Source organism: Callionymus lyra, chromosome 6, assembly GCF_982586985.1.
Source record: "Callionymus lyra chromosome 6, fCalLyr1.hap1.1, whole genome shotgun sequence".
NCBI classification, from domain to species: Eukaryota; Metazoa; Chordata; class Actinopteri; order Syngnathiformes; family Callionymidae; genus Callionymus; species Callionymus lyra.
The window spans coordinates 16,814,850-16,834,953 of record NC_141823.1 but is presented as its reverse complement, the minus strand read 5'-3'; the positions used below and the strand labels follow the sequence as shown (position 1 = coordinate 16,834,953).

Sequence of the window (20,104 nt, the reverse complement as noted above, 5' to 3'; positions counted from 1 at the left end):
AGTCAGACTTGGGATTACAATGTCTCTCTCTGTTGGTCGGGATTAAAAGAAAATGGATTAATTGCGAGTTGACTGATTTGTCGCATTTTTTTCCTGAAAATGCGCCGGAGCACAGCTGAGGCGAACAAATGAACCATGCTTTGTTTTAATTTGCATGAACTCATTGGTGCTTGTAGGAAACCGACTGTTGTTTGTGTATGTTTGCATGCATGAGTGTGTGTCCCGGCATGTGGAATTGATTTGACTGGCAAATTAAAGAAAGTCAATTTGAACAATTAAGCACGTCTGATACACTGGTTTGGATGCTTACCTCGAGAAGTGAAGGTCGGGAAATGTTGTTGTTTTTTTTATTCTCTACGTGTCAAATATTATAAAAGCAGAGAAATTAATTTTGAAAAAAAAAAAGCAGACATTTGTTTGTGACAATGCAGAGACGACCCAGAATAGATGTTCTCGGCACTGCATCTTTTCTCACCCTGGGTTGTGAATCTCATCAGATGGAGTTATGTCAGTGGATTTGTGTGTGTGCGAGTGTGTGCGCGTATCCTTGTGTTTGCGTTACCATGTGCGTGCGCGGCGAGGCCCTCTGGAGGCCATTAATCCCAAATCTAACAGACGTACTGCAGAAGCCGTCTTTGATGTGCGCTCAATTCCTCTCTGGAATATTGCACTTCAATAAAATTAATTTTCCTTTGTCTCATCAGAAAAAAAAAGTACCTGTTTTTGTTGTTTGTTTCTCTCTCCTCCTCCTTGCCGTGACACCGAGGAGTGGAACAGGTGGCCGCCATGTTGAGACTTTGCATACGATTCAGGTGTGATTCCGGCAGTTCTCTGATCAGTAATCGTACATCTCTGATCTGTATTAATCCCATTCTTATCTCGTGTAAGCCCTCTAATCTTTGACCCTAATCTTAAACAACCTCACAGAATTGGACGGCACTGACAATCCAGGATGGTTGTTTATCTCATGTTGAAATCCAATTCAGGCATTACACCAAAAAACAATTCTTATAGGTCAAAGATAGTTTAGACGCACAGATTCAGTGCCGCTTGTGTTTTATCTGGCTCGGATACGCCTCACGATATCATCCACACTGTCGACGGTTTCATTGAATTCTGAGTTCTTTAGTCAGATTACATACATCCATCAGATAACTTACATCCTCACACACACACCTACCACACACAGGAACAAACACACACACCACACAGGCTGTGTAATGGCAAGAATCTGAATGGCAAGGATAATATATATTTGTGATAATGTAGTAACAAGGATACATTTGTAGTATTGTCTAGTACTTGACTCTTTACAGACCATTTTCTGCTTTCATTTGTTTTGAAACGAAAATATGTTTGAACATCAGCTTTAAAAGCTGCTGGAGTCAACTGTATCCTCCTATACTTAGTCATCACCAGGATTTCATCGTTCCAATGGCACAGAGATCACATTGATGAAGGCCATCTAGTAGCCGGTTGTTTAATTGCGACACTAAAATGAACAAGCAGTGTGAATATTTCAGTAGAAATTGTAAATAAACAAATTGAGTTATGAACAAACACACACCGGCCCAACCATCACACACTAACACATGCTCAGCACAGAAACAAACGCACAAAAACACATACCCAACACAGAAACAAACCCATATAGACACAAACACACAAATACGCAAGTGTACCAAACACAAAAACAAACACACACATGTCATACAAGACAAATACTCACCACCCTTATAAAGAAACACAGATACAAAAATATTCACCCAACACAGAAAAACACACAACACAGAAACAAACACACCCAACCAAGACAGAAACCAACACACACCACCCTGACACAGAAACAAACACACACATACACAGTCCCAGAACAGAAACAAACACACATGAACACAAAAATGTACCCAACACAGAAACAAACACACAAATACATAAATGTACCAAAAACCAACAAACACATATCATACAACACACATACTCACCACCCTTATAAAGAAACACAGATACAAAAATATTCACCCAACACAGAAAAACACACAACACAGAAACAAACACACCCAACCAAGACAGAAACCAACACACACCACCCTGACACAGAAACAAACACACACATACACAGTCCCAGAACAGAAACAAACACACATGAACACAAAAATGTACCCAACACAGAAACAAACACACAAATACATAAATGTACCAAAAACCAACAAACACATATCATACAACACACATACTCACCACCCCAATAAAGAAACACACGTACACAAATAAGGTAAGGTAAGGTAAGGTAAGGTAAAACTTTATTGATCCCTCAGGAGGTCTCCTTTGGGAAATTGTTTTTTTACAATAGCCAGCAATTTTTCATAAACAATAAAAAATAATACATAAAAAATAAAATAAGAAGAACATAAAGAGGAAGAACAAGATGACACATAAAGAGGAAGAACAAGATGACACAAATATGCACCCAACACAGAAAAACACACAACACAGAAACAAACACATCCAACCAAGACAGAAACAAACACACACACACACTGACACAGAAACAAACACACACATAAACAGCCCCAAAACAATAACAAACACACATGAACACAAAAATGTACCCAACACAGAAACAAACACACAAATACATAGATGTACCCAAAACAAAAACCAACACAGACATATCATACAAGACAAATACTCACCACGCTAATAAAGAAACACACATACACAAATATGAACCCAACACAGAAACAAACACATCCAACCAAGACAGAAACCAACACACACCACCCTGACACAGAAACAAACACACACATACACAGCCCCAGAACAGAAACAAACACACATGAACACAAAAATGTACCCAACACAGAAACAAACACACAAATACATAAATGTACTAAAAACCAACAAACACATATCATACAACACACATACTCACCACCCCAATAAAGAAACACATGTACACAAATATGCACCCAACACAGAAAAACACACAACACAGAAACAAACACACCCACCCGAGACAGAAACAAACACACACCACCCTGACACAGAAACAAACACACACATACACAGCCCCAAAACAGAAACAAACACACATGAACACAAAAATGTACCCAACACAGAAACAAACACACAAATACATAAATGTACCCAACACAAAAAACGGACACACATATCATACAAGACAAATACTCACCACCCTAATAAAGAAACACACATACACAAATATGCACCCAACACAGAAAAACACCCATCACAGAAACAAACACATCCAACCGAGACAGAAACCAACACACACCACCCTGACACAGAAACAAACACACACATACACAGCCCAGAACAGAAACAAACACACATGAACACAAAAATGTACCCAACACCGAAACAAAAACCAACACAAACATATCATAAAACACCAATAAAGAAACACACATACACAAATATGCACCCAACACAGAAAAACACGCTAATAAAAAAGACAAAAACAAACCTGCACACAACCCCAACCCAGGAACAAACACACACCAACCCAACAAGGAATCACAGACACACACACACACCACCCCCATAGAGTGAAAACACACATTAGCCAACAAAGGAACAGAAACAAACACAGCTGTTCTTTCTTGTATACATTACATGCTCAAGTCATAATAATGCTGTAGTTACTGTAGTCACTATTCTATTCTTATGAATGATTGAATATAAAATAGTGTTGATTCATGATCGTTGTGTATCTTTAGCAGCCGTTAGGTCAACACTCGAGTCAGGAGAGGCAACGATCACCTTACCTGTGCTGTAATAAAACCTGCAGCAAATAAGCCGGCAGTCTTCAGGACGCGGAGACAATGAAAGTATAAATTAGACAGTAAGATGGAAAACACATATCTATTTGAAATGATTATCCCCTCACACGGGCGGAATAATAGAGCGTTATTGCATTTCAGTCAGTCCCCCTTGATCAAATTAGACCATTAAAGCGATGAGGGCGAGTGTTAGCGCGCGAGCGTGTTTATCCACACGCAGACTTTAGCAACTGGTGTCTAGACGGCAAACACCAATTTGGCCGGTTGCGGAGAGAGGAACGTCAATGCTAAAACGATGCTGCCGGAGCGACGTCTCCCGACGTGGAAGGGGAGACCACTTCGAACAGGCAGATGCGATGGGGAAGGAGGAGGAGGAGGTGCTACAGAAATAGGGGGAGAGGTTGGCATCACTTACTGTAGCTAATACATCTAAAGTGTGTCAGTTAGCTCTTCTAAATGTGTCAGGCCCCGGGGCTGCAAAAGCCAACACCATCGACTCAACCTATCTCTCTCAACCTTTCCACTTAGCCTCCGTTCAACACCCGCCAATATCCTTAGGGGACCCACACAGCTCTTCATCGACACAATTGATCAAATGCCTTACGTGTTAAAAGTCTACACTTTTTCTTATTGCGCGTCTTCGTATGTGGAACGTGGGGATGGATCGGTTGCTATGGAGTCTTGTCGCTCCGTCGCACTGCAATTCAACTCAGTATGCAAATGTTCCTTTTGTCTTTATATATACTTATATGACGATGAATTAATCAAGAAAGAAGTTGTCGGTTATATAATCTCTTTCTATCTCTCTCCCTCTATATGTATATAAAAATCAAGGTTTATTGAACAATTTCTCAGATTGATTAAACATTGTTTACGCAAAATACAAAAATAATATTGCATTGTTTTCGACGTAAATTAAATCGCAAAAGAAATGTTTATGATGCTTTTCTTCATATATATTTTCAAATTAATTATGATTCATTGCATGATTTTCCATATAAATCACGATTAATCACATTGTCTACGCAAAATACACTTGTTTTCTGCTCATGCTCTGCTCTTTTATATTATAGTATTATACTGTATGAAGATTATTGCTTTTTACAAATATGTTTATTGATAATTAAACATGCATACATTTACAGTGGTGATACTTTTTTTTAACAAATGAGATAAATTAAACACCAAAAAGTAAGCTGTATGAATTGAATAATAAAGAAAAATGTTAAATATATATTATATGTGTGTGCATTTGTAGTTTTGTATATGTTGATGTAGTAAATATATATATATATATATATATATATATATATATATATATATATATATATATATATATGCATGCAATTACTACTACTTATAATCAATTTTTAGATTTTTTAATACACAATACTGTAACGATCCAATCAATTGTAATTCATCAGGAAACTCATGTGATTCATTGCGAGTCTTATTTTTATTACTATTAATGTAAAACTATTTATTACTACTACTTACTATTTTATTACTACTACTAAAAAAAGTGACAATAATGGCTGACGTCATAAAAATATATTTTTATAATAATGTTAATGACTGCATTGATGATATATACAACGTTTTTTAACCAGTTGTTTTTTTCTTTGGGTGTCAAAATCGAATTGATAATATACACTTTCTATCATTTATGTTTTTAATAATAAAAGGATACTGTTCTTTCTCTCACGTGACACTACAATGGTTTTATTGAGACAGAGAACCACAAGCACTCCTCCTAATCCCGCTAAAGCGCCGCACAAGGGAATGATTACTTGCACAAAGCCATGACACCCAGAGTTGTGCAAATCCTTTTTGTTCAAAAGAAAGTGACAAACAGAGAGAGAGAGAGACAATGAAAGAAAGTAATTTAGTTTTTACCGATGTGACGGGATTATCTCTTATCTTGTTGATCACGTCATTGTGCGCCTGGTTTGTTGTTTTCCAATGTTTCTAACGTTCTTTTTTAGAAGATCAAAACCGGTAAAGTGACAACATTCTGGTCGAGTACGTCGCCTGATGAGGGAGTTGAATCACTCGAATGACAAGTTGGATGGTTGGACTCGAGTCTTTCAGTGACAGAAAGAGCATAATGTATGACTTTTTAAGGGTTACTTTCATTTGTAAAGAAGGAGATGAAGCGTATCGGAGGCTCATCAAACGCTTGCACCGCATGTATGTTGTGGGTCACGATCATGCTTCTGCGCGCTAGCGAGCATAAAACAGCATATTTTTAAGTCCCACACACATGACCAAGTGCACTTCAAGGATGAGCGATTAAGCAGCCGAGGAAGGGAAGAAAAAAAAAAAGAAGACGCTCCTATTCAAGTCTATTAAAAGTGAAAAGTGAGGGGAAGAAGAAATGAAACATGGCGCAGCCATGCTGGGTCTGTTTACGCCACTTATGAGTGAACATGCTGACATGCATACACAATAAAAGAGGACGCACACACTCGCTCGCTATCTTTAGATGGCAAACTGCTATAAAACCCGGGCTAAACAGGGGAGGAATAAACAAAAGAAGAGGGGGGGGGGGGGTGAAAGAGAGCAAGGCGGTCCAGAAGCATCCCCTGTCACGGGGCAATCCCCCATGTCCTAATTACACAGGCTTAGAGGAAACGGGGGATTAGCTACTGATTCACCACACTCCTCGCCTCATCTTCTAATAAGTCCCTTCTTGTCTTCCTGGCGCCGTTCGTGCCACTCAGGTGAGGGAAGCAACACGGCAATGACCCCGTGGCTTTCTTGGCTGCCTTTGTTCCGACTTCAGCTACACGGCTAATCCTGTTACCACACGGACAGATGTGCGCCTCCGACTTGATTCATGCACTTCTTTTTTTTTTTTTACTTTTTGCACTCAAATTCATAGCCGTTATAAAAACCTTAATTACAAGCTGGTGTGAAATGATTTATAGATACATTAAAAATATATGTGTAATATTGGATTTTATGTCGTCTAATAACAAGGGGAGAAGGAGAGAGAATTTTACCCTTGGGCTGATTTTTGAAGAATATTTAAAGTCTTGTTTTTTTGGTTCCCTGGAAAGGGACTTTTCTTGATTCATGAATCTTTATTAGAAAAATCCACTGCATTTGCAGGATTCTTGCAGCTTCAGGGAAGTTAACTTCAGACTTTTAAAGACTTTTGCTGTTTAGAGGTCAGTAGGTGGCGCTGTTTTTTCAAGCATGATTTATGTTTCAAACATTCATACACAGAATAATAGTATAAAAAACGCCATCTATGGAGTCTGAAAATAATGACACTGCTTCATGAAGCTTCATCAGACCATCTCTACTTTCAACCGTTGAATTTGCCCAAATTAAACATCTCTTTCGGAAGTTCATACTTGAACGTACATCTGCGGTGTGTGAGTTCCTCTAATGTATATACATTTAAATAAAAAAAAAAGTCGTGACATTATAAAGTTCTCCCCTGTTATGAATCCCAGCAAACGAGAGGTTACAACGCGGAGTCCATTATGACGTACAGTATGCGTGTAATCACGCACCGCTTTGTTTATACAACAAGTCCCTTGGAGGTGGAGACTTCACATTCCATGACAAACCTTGATGCTTGACTAATCGCAGCTGGGTCATAGTAAACAAGATTTAATCTCCAGAAATACGTATTGTTTTCAGAGGGCGGGGCTTAAACACAATTAAAAGATAGTTTTCTACAAACAGACACATACTGATGATACAATAGAGGGACAAGATCTATTTAAGACACACTTTAGTTGCCCTCAAATCCACTCACAGTGGCATTAGCCGGTGCCTCGATGGTCCTGACGAAGGAGGTCAACTCTCTTGACCTAAAGATGTATTTCTGTGATTAAATCTCAGAACCAGACGCCGGGGCCGCTGCATTTTCTTCTGCGTATTCTCCTGCCTCCACCCCCTGCTGTGATAAAAGCTATTACATTGGAAACAAGTGTCTTTCTCCGTGTGCTGAGCCTCCCACAGCACTATTCTCTCAAAACAATCCCGCTCCCGGTGAAACGCTGTATTAATAATTGCCGTCGACTAAATAACAATTTGTCAGGCTTTTTTTTTTTTTCTCAAACCGCTTTCAGCTAATTGTATTTTGTTGGATTTATACATAAACCAAAAAGTGACAGTAGCTGAAGAATCCATGACTGCAGTTACATTTTCACAACTTTTATTACGTGAAGAAAATGGTAATTGTATAGCAGAGGCAGAACACGCCAATTTTCAGTCGATTTATTCAAATGCGAGTGATTTTTAAATGTAAACTGTGTATTTCCTCGTGACATGGCCAACAGAAACAAACATACCTCCAGGCCAGTCTGTCATTTTGATTCTCTAGAGAGATGATGAACTCCAGATCAATCTGGCTTCCTCACCAAGTGGTCGCTCAGGACACTCATAAACTATATTTATATAATCTGAAAAATACAACAGATAACCGTCGAAAACTTCACGATAATAAAGTGTAGATCACAGGCTTTATCACTTAATTATTTTCTTACATTTTAAATGATGATTAAATCCCTTATATTTACGAGCAGGCTCTGTTTGTCACGTACAGTCACTTCACCCACCAACGCTCTTATCCCATCGTTGCCGTAGAGATATCTCCAACAATAGGTCAACATGCAACATCAGCACTCTGTTGTTGACTGATTCTGAAGGCTGACTCGTGAAATCCATGTTGACAAAACAGACGGTCTCAACCGTAAGGGAAGGGAAATAAAACCTGCTCTCCTGGCCACGCCCTCCGTTTCACCAGCTCAACATGTGCGGGAGAATTCACCAGAGCCGCGTCCCCGTTTTTTTTTTTTCCTATCTCGCCGAGACAAACATAAGGGGGAATCGTTGATGTATTGTCTGATTTGATTTGAGATGTGTCGCTGGGAAATTCCCCGAGCTCCTCCGAGAGTATACAATATCACAATTAATCATTTAGTTGTTTAGTCACATGTCATTCAATTAGCTTTTGGTTGAAACAATGAACTGTTTTTACACCGAGTGGAAATGTGAAATGCCTTCGTTATGATAAGGCACGGACGCAAAATCACATTTGAGTTGATATTCTTTACCAACTTTTCTTGATCTTAGAGCACAGAAAAGAAAAAAAAATCGACTCAGTTATGTAGTGTGTGAATAGAAAATAGTGTGTACAAATATTTTCTGACAAGTAACAGTTTTATGTTTTATTTATTAATGAATCAGCGATAACTGCAGTGTTATTACATTGTTATGGATGAATGGATGGATGGATGGATGGATGGATGGATGGATGGATGGATGGTTGAGTGGATGGATGGATGGATGGATGGATGGATGGATGGATGGATGGATGGATGGACTGTATATATATATTAATGTATATGTAAAAACAGGTTTATTTTACACAATATTCATTATTTCCACCTTGAAATAATTGAGTTAATATTACAATAATTACATTAATGACATAACTACAAAGAAAAGTTATTCTATATCAGTTTCTTTTTGACAAAACGTTCATAAATATTGTCTAAAATATGGTCATATTAACTTTAAGTGTATTGTAAGTTTTAGACTAGAGCTGGACCCTAGTGTTGATGCAAACCACCAAAGCTGAGAAAAAAACAGAAAGAATCCCAAAGAAATTTATCACAAATGTTCATAAAAAACAAAGTTCTTATTAAGTTATTATGCTGTCACTGTCCAAAGGAAACTCAAAGCGCACCACAAGGGGGGTGATTGGAAAAAAAAACACGCACGCTGGATAAAACGAAAAAAAAGTGGGCTCAGAGAAAAAAGGTGGACAAAAACACAAAAAAAAACAAGAATTATCTGCAATCCACGAGGAAAGTGTAAAGAACGTTCATACCAGGGAGTGACGATTAGAATCCGAGAGCAACAGGCGCCGTGGACAAGACAAACAAAACAAGGTGCCAAAATAAAATCACAAGACATGACATGTATCTTTTTTATTTTTTTCCTTTTCTTTCTTGCTTTCTTTGTTTATTTTTATACCCAACATATTTTGGTTTGCTCTTCGCTCCTCTCTTTTTGGCATGACGCTCCCTTTGCAGCAGTCACAGTATATAATGTGGCCCCTTAAGACATTTGATTGCCCACCTGAGGTTTAAACAGACATTTGAAAAACAAGATGTCTATTTTTCTACATTCTGTTTGAGTGTATGTACTATAGTGTATTACTAGTTGAGTAAAATTCTATATTATGATTTTCCTTTAATTAATTATCATTAATAAATATGTTTTAGTTCAAATCTAAAATAAATAATTCTCAAATAACAGCCTTTCTTTTGATCTTTCTGTTTGGGAAATGGTCCGTTTGTTCACGATATGGATTTCCCACTCCCTGACTGGAATATAAACATGACGAATATGCTTATATCATCACAAGACTGTTTACAGTGGATAAGTAAAGCAAATATCTCCCTCTGCAGCCGGGGTTGGTTGTGTCCTGACAGACGATTTTTCCTTCCCACCGACATCCAAATTGCAGTCGGTTGGTAACCGCGGACCTGAGACATCATAATGTGTTTACCAAACATTACTCTTAGTCACAACGTTGACTCAACCGAGCAGTTTCGAATATTTAGCGGCGCTGATTGGCTGGGAGCACATGGGTGTCGGGGTATCAGCTGGGTGAGAAAGTACTAGGCGAGGAGATTAAAAAACACACACACGCGCACAGACACACACACACACACACACACACACGCAAATAAACACTCGCTGAGATCCCTCAGGTGAACAGGTGCAGTCATGGTCTGTCACAGATGCTCTTCGCAATTTGTCAGCTGCCATTCCTCCTGTCCGCCTTAGTTTGGTTGAGGGATTTTCAACACAACATAACAACTCGGCACACATGTCTTTTTTCTTTTTTTTTTGGAGTCCGACTTCAGATTTCGGATCTAAAAAGCATCCATCTTGCCTTTAAAAAGGTAGATCTTCTGCTTTTTTTTAAATCATGTTAATAAGGTTCACTTTATCAGCACACTTATGATTTATGGCTCTCTGGAGTAATTCAATTTGTAATACTCACTTCTATATAGATTCTGTAGTTGTTTTATCACGCTCCCTAATCTTCCCCACCAACTCTATTACCTCACAGTAATGTCTACGTATCGTGTTTATGCTTACAATGGTTGCTAATGTGATCGTGATATTTTACCTGTGTTATGATTTTGAAATCGTTGTTAATATGGTCATTTTTAAGAAGTGTGCCTGAAACAAGACGCACTTTAAACTCTTTATTTTTTGTAAAAAATTGACATTTTTATTGTTATTATTATTATTATTATTATTGTACCTAATATGTGCGTTTTATATATTAACTCTAGTTGTACTATCTGACCTTCCTGTGGTGCACGGCGCTCAAACGCCTGTCAAAAGTACAACATTGGCTCAGTAGTATTCCTCCCTGAGGTATAAAGATAAGTCATAGGTACAGTGAGTCAACATGTTATTATGGTGTGAGTAGAAACCATAAATGGTAACTGTTAAGAGGCATAGTTACATACAGGTTTCAAGACTCAGGGCTTTCAGTCACGCAGTAGAACAAAATGCAACTTGTGCAGTAGTATCAATTAAAAATAAACCTGTTTATTGATAGTAGTCCTCACTATCTATTAACCCTATGGTTAATGGAGAACTGACGCTGACACAGATTTTGTGTTGATCCTTGTGTGAATTTATAATGAAGAAAATTACCTTTATTGTTTCTATAATAACACATTTTTCTGTTTTTTCTTCAGTCAATTATTTGTGGCCCAGATTTTGTCAATTGTAACAATAACTGTGTTATATACTGGTCAGTATAATTTTGTGGCCTTATTATGCAGACATTCATGCTTTTGCCAGACTGACATGACTACATTGTAACATACATGTGAAATATTTTACATTAGACCAAATAAAAATGATCAGGTTAAAATCTGTAAATAATAAGGCACAAGAATTTGCGTTACTTTTGGTTATTTTTCTCTGATTTTGATGGAGTCTACTGACTCCTTCAAGAAGCATCTTAAGACCTTTTTATTCGTCCAGGCTTTTTCCTTCACTTTCTGGGACTCTCGTGTTCGTCTCTATGTTGTTTTGTCCATTAAGAGTTTTTAAATCTATGTATTTTTAACTGTGCATTGTTTTTGATTGTTTAAGCGCTTTGTGACCCTGGTCTAGAAGTTGGTTTACAAATAACTGTGACTTACTTACTAACTTATCTGGTGCCATAATGGTTCCCAGTTTCGTCTGTATTCACTTCATACATTTCATTTGGAGAAAGGTAAAGTTGTGTTGTGAGGACGATGTTAAAGGTTGAGAGGAGTACGATAGAAAATGAAAGTTGCAGAAGTCAAAACACCCTTTTTACAATACGTTTATCTAAAAAAAGAGAAAACACTAACACATATTTACCTCAGGAGCCCAGGAGTATCTTCCAATTAACCAGAGGTTGTTTAAAACATTTTCAGAGGTGTCATTGTGTTAGTGTGTGTAAGTGTGTGTGTGTGTGCGGTGACCTCCGTAGCTGGGGAAAAGCTTCAGCCTATATTTATGAAACTCCCAGCTACCGTGTGATGACCCTCCTCTCGTCCGCCGCTCACTCTCTTTTCCTCACTTTCTCTCGCAGATCACAGCGTGGTCATTAATCACAGGGCCTGGGCGATAAAGTGAGGAGGGATGGGTGTGGAGGGGCCATGGGGCAGGCATCTGGAGAGAGGAGTGTGTTTAGGGAAATAACTGTGCTTTATGACACACACTTTTTTTTTTACACCGTTGACCCATGTTGTTCCCACGCACACACACACACACACACACACACACACACAGGGCGGACATGTCTTCCCACTCCATGAAAAAGTTACATTTGAGGGGGAGGATGCTTGAGTTGAGATGATGGGAATGTTAGCCAGTGCGCATTAGAGTGCTCAAGTGTGATTTCACATGCCCCCTGGTCCCAGTTAATTAAGTGTTAATTTAGTCAAAGAGTTTCCGGGAGTAAAACAGAGGGGCATTTTCTATAATTTGGAGAAAGATGAGAAGCATTTTGTGGCTCAGTGGAAAAAAAAAAAATTGCGTGGATGCCGAGATTGTTGCCTGAGGTTTTTAATTTCAACTCTCGTGACATGACGTGGTGATGAAATCTGTTCTGTTTGCGTCTCACTTTTGGAAGTAGATTGAGCAGTTTTTTATTTGTTTTCACCAGCGTTTGTTTTCTGACCCTTTTTTTTTCCCTTATTAAAGTTTTAAAATATTGACCTCACTCCAACTGACATTTTGTGGACTGGCTGTAATGGAGTGGACCGAGCTGGAGTGCTCGTGTAAAGAGCATCGTCGTTATCCTTTGTCATTTTAGAGCTTTACGAGGTGTCTTGGCTGGGTTTAGATCCACAAATGAGATGGTGAGAGAAGGATAGTTGCTTTGACACCAAACAGAGAGGGGTCTGAGGACAGGGTCCCTCACCCTGAACAGGCCCCCGGTCTGTGGAAGAGCACAACATTTCACACTTAAAGACAATTCAAAGAACTGAATCAACATCAGATTAAGGATAATGGTATCAGAAAAGTAGTTGAAGTATGTGGTCGTTTTGAAAATGAGGCAATGCAATATGTTTTCTTCTTTTTCTTAAGTTATTATCGTACAAAAGACCTTTTAGAGAATCATTTGCCGATTATCCTCCCGATGAAAAGCATATTTTTAGGATTATTGTGCATTTTCTTTTGTTGTGCTGCTGCTTTTTTTCTTCTTGGGGATGAAAATAATAAAGCACTTTGTATCTGAGAAGGAAGTAAAGAAAAAAGAAAATGCGTTTCACAACAAAATTATCTTCAAACAATGATATCGCCTCAACAATATGTTCTCTTATCTTTAACCCTTGTGTTGTCTCAGGGTCAACGTGACCCGAAGGCCTGAAAGCAGGTAAACGACCTCCATGGCTCCCATAAATGCATATGCAGTGGTAGACGTTGTTAACCTTGACCCAGAGACAACACAAAGGATGCAACAAATACATTTGTTTTCGGGACTTTGGGTCACCTTGACCCTGAGGCAACACAAGGGTTAACAAAATACTTATCTGATATGTCTCATCCAAATCTTGAAGTAACTGGCTCCAGAAATATTGAAGTAGTACATTCTTCAGAATATCTTCTCTGGTGTCAATGATGTTAAAAAACAAAAAGAAAAAAAGAAGATATAGTCTAGTTGTCAATGTTTAGTTATTCCTAAAAACAATATCTCTTAATATGACTAATGCTGAAATATAAATAATGCATCAACATTGATTAAAAAGAAAGAAATCCAGGGAGTGAAAGTCTGCTACTGCAGCTGCCTTAGAGAACCAAAGGGTTGTTAAGTTCAAGAGATTTGATTTAGGAAATAGATTTTAAACCTTGACCCAAAGACAGCACAAGGGATACCACAAACACATCAGTTTTCAGGCTTTTGGGTCTCCTTGACCCTGAGATAACTCAAGGATAAAGTTGGATTTTAGATTTTCTTTAAAAAAAAAAATTTTTTAAATGCCTGAGAACCAGAAAACGTGAAGGCTCTCATAAAATAAAGTTGCCGGCTCGAACAGTCATGGAACGTCTGCGAGATCCTCAAAGCGTGAGTCGAGGATATCTATGTCACTTCATTTCGGAACAAAGACGGCGCTACAAGAGAAATAGAGCAACAGAGCCCGTCGCTGGCTGCCAAAATATCACAGGCGAGTATGTCCTTGGTTGAAGCTCCTGTTGTCCACCCCAGAGAGATACTGGAGTCATGATACACAAACATACATCCACACACACACACACACACTGAAGAGATGAATGTCACCTCTGCGCTCATATTTCTTATTGTTTGCTATACATACAGTCGGAATTCCTGGAGATTGAGCATGCAGATGGGGCATGAATAATCCAGCGGAACTAGACGGAGTGAATGATGTAGTGAAGAATTATTTATGCTTAACTATGCACATGGTGAATGGACAATGATGACTGTGACCAAGGGGACGTCGGTGGGGGCAGTCATTTGCGGCGAGGATGCTGGCATGCAAGCTTTCTGCAAATTAGGCAGTAAGCCACGGAGCTTAAGCTTGTGTTTTTGTAGGATCTATATTTTGAGGCTTCGGCGATCGCGTTGTAATGCTGTTTTTGCTAAATACACGCGAGCTTGTGTTGGACGTGTCAATAAGTCGGGTTCATTTGTTTCAAGCAGGTCTGAGAAAATCCATTAAGATAATGATGTGGAAATGTTTTTGACAAACAAGTATTTTATTTTACTCTGTTTCTTAAATCATAGTTTAGTTCATAGTTTATTGTATAATCCATGTTGAAAATGATATAAAGTAAAACAAGATACAAAATACATTTTAACCTTTTTTTTTTTCCAATGGAAATGTTTTTGATAACAATTTTATTCGAGTTTTATTTTTAGATCATAGTTTAGTTCATAATTATTGTAAAATCATGTTAAAAAACGATATAAAGTACAACAAGTTTAAAATACATTCAAACCTTTTATTTTATATCCCATGGAAATGTTTTTGACAATTATTTTATTTGACTGTTACTTTTAGATCATAGTTTAGTTCACAATTATTGTATAATCGATGTTAAAAATTACATAAAGTACAATAAGATAAAATGTGAATTTTAGCCTTAACATTTTACTTTTACCCTTTACATTTTTCTTTTAGTCTTTTCATTTTCCTTTGGAAATATTTTTGACAGATAACAACTTTATTTTACTCTTTTCAGATCAAAGTTAAGTTTGTAGTTGTATAACTAAAACTAATCCACGCCAATTTACCATAACATGGAACAATATGGAACAACATTTCATTTTCTGATCGTTTCCCTGTTACTCAACTCTTTTTTGGGTCTTTTTTAAGTCTTTCATGGTATGTCTCACCGTATTTATAAAACATAACTGTCAAATCCTGCTGTAGTTTACCGTTAAAGATGTCAGGTGTTTCTTGCCAAATGCAACTTAACTCACTCAAAGTTGTTTACACAGTGTTTGGGTGTAATTCAAAAAAACCCTCTCTAAACCTTTTTGGCCCTCCTTCAACTTACAGTATCCTCCCAGATATAAGTGCTTGAGCAAAAAGGAAATGTCAGCTTCTCTTTGCCCCGCGCTACTTGGCTTCTAAAACATTTGTGGAGTGTTAAGCTCATCTCTTCGGCTTAGGAGAGAAGTCTCTCAGGAATCAGGGCAACTGACCCACAACACACCCAAGCGCACTCAAGCACATCCACCATTGCTCGCTCATTCGCAACAACAAAAGATTGTATTAGTCCCAGAGTTGTGGTCTTCAAAGCAGCATTCAGGCTCAAGTTTTAAGGTCTATGGATTGAATAATGGAATTGATTGGTGAACTTTAAATTCCCTCTATTTTCTCAGACGTTTGCATTGATGAAAGTTGAAGAAGTCAATTTAAAGGAACTAGGCTTTGAAAACAACAAGCGTGAAGCTCCGGGCTTCCAACCTTGACAGTAGTCTTTCAGACACTTCGTTTGGAAACACTGCTGAAGGAAGCCAATGACTAACAAGCAGGAAACAAGAGGCTTTTTACAAAAAACTTGTTTAGTTACAATCCATTTGTTTTAATATATTTATTAATTCAGTTTTTTTTTAATTCTGCAGTGTAAGAAAAACCAATGAGCACTAAAAAATGTTTTTTAGAGACTACCATAGAAATGTATCCTAACCCACATAACACAAAGATAAAAATGTTCCCGTGCCAGTGTACTGTAGATTATATTTGTTTTTCTACATTCATGTTTGTTTTGTGTATTTGTATCAACATATAAAGCACAGTGTGAGGCAGTATTAGCATTTTCCCCCCACATTCAAATGTGATGATCTACTTTTTTTTTTTTTTCAACTTCATAGTATTTCTTGTTGTTTTTGTTAAGAAGTTTTGGATTCATTGAACGCAGGCACGGGTACTTCCAAAATCAGCCCAGAATGTGCATCCTTCTGATAGAGATGAAAGAGTGGAACACACACAAAGAACAACAGCAAGAAGCACACAAATAAACATGCACAAACACACAGGGAAGAAACACAAGCCATTTGGCTCAGCCCCTCTGTCTAGGGAAGGCTTCAAAGCCCACTGACATGAATTTATGATAACGGCGCGATGCCTTTGCCAAACCTCAACTGTTGTTTTTCCTTCTCTCCATCCTCCCTTGTATGCTCTGCCATTTCCTTGATCAGAGATTTGGAAAGTACTAGCAGGTGTCCCACAATCTCACGAAAAATGTGTTTGTGTGCGAGTGTGTATAGGTTTAAATATGGAATAATCACAGGATACTGTTTCAAGTGGATATTTCGTAACCGATTCCCGATATCTAATCCCCATTGATGTGTCTTGTTGTGTTGGCAGATGAGGATTGCGTCAACTGTACCGAGGAGTGCAGAGTCCTGGGTCATTCCGACCGATGCTGGATGCCCCAGTTCCCCGCGGGAGGAAACCAAGCGGAGGGCGTCGATTACCGCAACAACATGTTCGTGCCGGCAGGGATGGAGGCCGTGCCCGAGACGGAGAACTATGAGACCGTCACCCCGAACGGCAAAAAGACATTTTGTACATTTGGCAAAGAGCGTCGCGATCACACCATCCTGGTGGCGAACGTCAAGCCCTACTTGAAGGCGAAGCGCGCCCTGAGCCCGTTGCTCCAGGAGGGACCCTCGGCCTCTAACAGTCCAACCAAAAGCTCTTCGTCATCTTCCTGCTCCGCCGTCAAAAGTCCCGCCGACGGGGCCGAATGCAAGCCTCCTCCCGCGGCGTGCTCGGGACACTACGGGCCCCCCGACGGTCAGTACCTTTCGCCGACCAAACAGACGCGGGACCAAGGGGTGTACGCGCCCATGCCGCCCTCAGATCCCGTGGCGAAGGTGCTCGCCGAGGCGCGCTCCAGAATCAGCCAAGACACTGTGGTGGAAATGGAGCACGCCGAGCAGAACCGCGACGGGATGGATACTGACCAACTTTTGCAAGACTGCAGAGGGAGCGACGGCACCGGCACCCTTAGGAAGTGACGAACCTGATTTTCTGGTTGAAAAAAAACATTCAAAGAACAGAGACATCATGGATTTCCGTCCAAAAAAAAAAAAAAAGAATTGAATCAAAAGGTTTTGCTCTTGTGATACAAGCTTCTTTCAATGTACTTGTTGGACACCAGACAGCTAATGAGGGCGTGTTTCTTTTGCTCCTGGTGTTGTGGGTAATAATCTACCAAAACAAGAAACTGTGCAACACGCATCTGAATTCTGCTGAATTTATACAATTTTTTGGATCCTAAAGCTAATTTCAGACAGTTTTCTTTTTTCCCTGGCAACCCTCACAGGCCGTTTATCTAAGTGCCCACCAGCTCATCAGTGTGTCGTTCATGGCTGTTGTAAACATTTTTGAAACGTATGCAGGCAGGTTTAATGGCCATAGACACTGAACCAAGAAGGACGATGATGGTCAGACAATCTTTTGAAAAATGCATCTGAATCTATCCGGAACCGATGCGAGCCCATAAAACATCAAACAATCACATGTTTTCTGACTTTATTATACTGTGTGTGTTTAACGTAAGATGGGTCCTTGTGTCGAAAAAACATGATGAGATTGTGGAATCAAAAAGAGGGGGTTTGTTTGTCGGGGGATCGACGAGGACTAAATACTAAAGAAGAACTTAATGTAAGTGTATTCATGTTTCACCTGCCATTTGTAGCCACATGTGTACAATGTGTGTGTCTCACGCTTCTATTTAAACATTCATGCTGCCTAAAAACTGTGTAGTCACACGCACCACTTTCTAGACATGTGAACTGCACTTTGGACATTGGTGCACAAAGAACACATGCACTTATGCCTAAACACACATACAACGATGCAAACGACTGCTGGACATCTGTGTAACTGTCTTATACATGTACATCATCAGCTTTCAGTCCCTCGTGTACAGTGAACTACCATGTGTGTGACTTTGTCTCAAGGCAATCAAACGTTGTTTAACAAGGGACATTTTTCCTCGACTGTGAAAAGATAATATCTATATGACTGTATAGATTTCTCCATGTACCAACCATGTATAGTGTCCAAATATTAACAAAATATTTATACATTTTATATTCAAAAAGATGAAGTAAATGAGAAGTCGTAACATTTCTCAATGACTTTCGTTAAGATCTATAAAAAACAACAAAAAAAATAATCATTAAATATGTGCAAAAGACACTGTTGACTAATATTTAAAAACGAGAAAATGTCCCTTCGCATTATCACTATACATGATATCATTAAATGTGCAAATGTATTCAAGTTTAGATGTGTCAACATCAGAGAAATTAACTCTTTGTTTTTTTTTCCCAAATTGATTTCTTTCGGCAGTTTTTTCTGTGCATTTGAGCCAAATTGTTACATGTACAAAAGCTATATTGTGTATTTTATTAAATTAATATATAGTTGTGTTGAAATATACATGGGCTTATATTGTATTTGGCAAAAGTTGCCTTAGTAGCTGTCGAACTCTGTGAGTTTGTTTTGGTTTTATTTCCCTTTTTTCTTCTCTTTTCGGTGACTTCGTTCTTTTTTTCTTTCCATTTTGGATAGGTGGGCTGGCTTCACTGCTATTGAGATGTTGCCTCTTTTTATCCAAAGATCCAACCCGGATCATATACAATAACTGTTGAAAGCTACATGAGCCAGCTGATTTAAAATCCAATAAAAAGATACATATATTTAAAAAAAGAAGAGCAACAACCATAATATAAAAACGATTACATATTTTTACTGAGCAGTTTTTTACAGGGCAGCTATTTTCTTTAAACAATAACCAACAGGCATACCTTTGGTATTGTGACGTTTTAACTTACTTTCCAAAAAAAAAAAAAAAAAAAATTGAAATATGCCATATGGATAGTGGAGTGGTCTCTTTGGTGAACATAAAAACTGCCTTACTGTCTCTGCCGAGAGCTTGTCGTACCTGTGGAGCTTGTGATTGCTTTTGAAGCCCTGGTCCACCAGAATGTGCATTTTTTTCTATCAAGGACCCTAAAGCGGTCCTCCTGTCAAGAAGTCTGTGTTATTTATGTGTGTTACCTTCTTGAAGACATGTCATCCTTTTTACACAGCAAAAAGCTTGACGACGTTAATTAGCCAATTTTCAGTTCAATTTGATGTCTTAGGTTTATACAACCAAGTGTCCTCACGTTCAGGCTTTCTTAAAAATTAATAATACAGACCTTTATTTTTTGAAGAAAAAAAAAAGATACAACGGGCCACTTTGGAATACAAGCCGGTGGCACATGCTTT

The 20,104-nt window shown here is 38.5% G+C and overlaps 1 protein-coding gene across 3 annotated transcripts in view; it reads left to right on the top strand.

Annotated features, from left to right (window-relative positions):
- Positions 1-19,520, top strand: part of pcdh17 (protocadherin 17) — a 55,013-nt gene extending 35,493 nt beyond the window's left edge. For all 3 annotated transcript variants that reach the window (XM_087793935.1, XM_087793933.1, XM_087793932.1), the window contains exon 5: positions 17,183-19,520. In XM_087793935.1, the coding sequence (XP_087650061.1) occupies positions 17,183-17,838 (656 nt within the window). In that variant the 3' untranslated portion in view covers positions 17,839-19,520. The remainder of the gene's footprint in view (positions 1-17,182) is intronic.
- Positions 19,521-20,104: the final 584 nt, after the last annotated feature.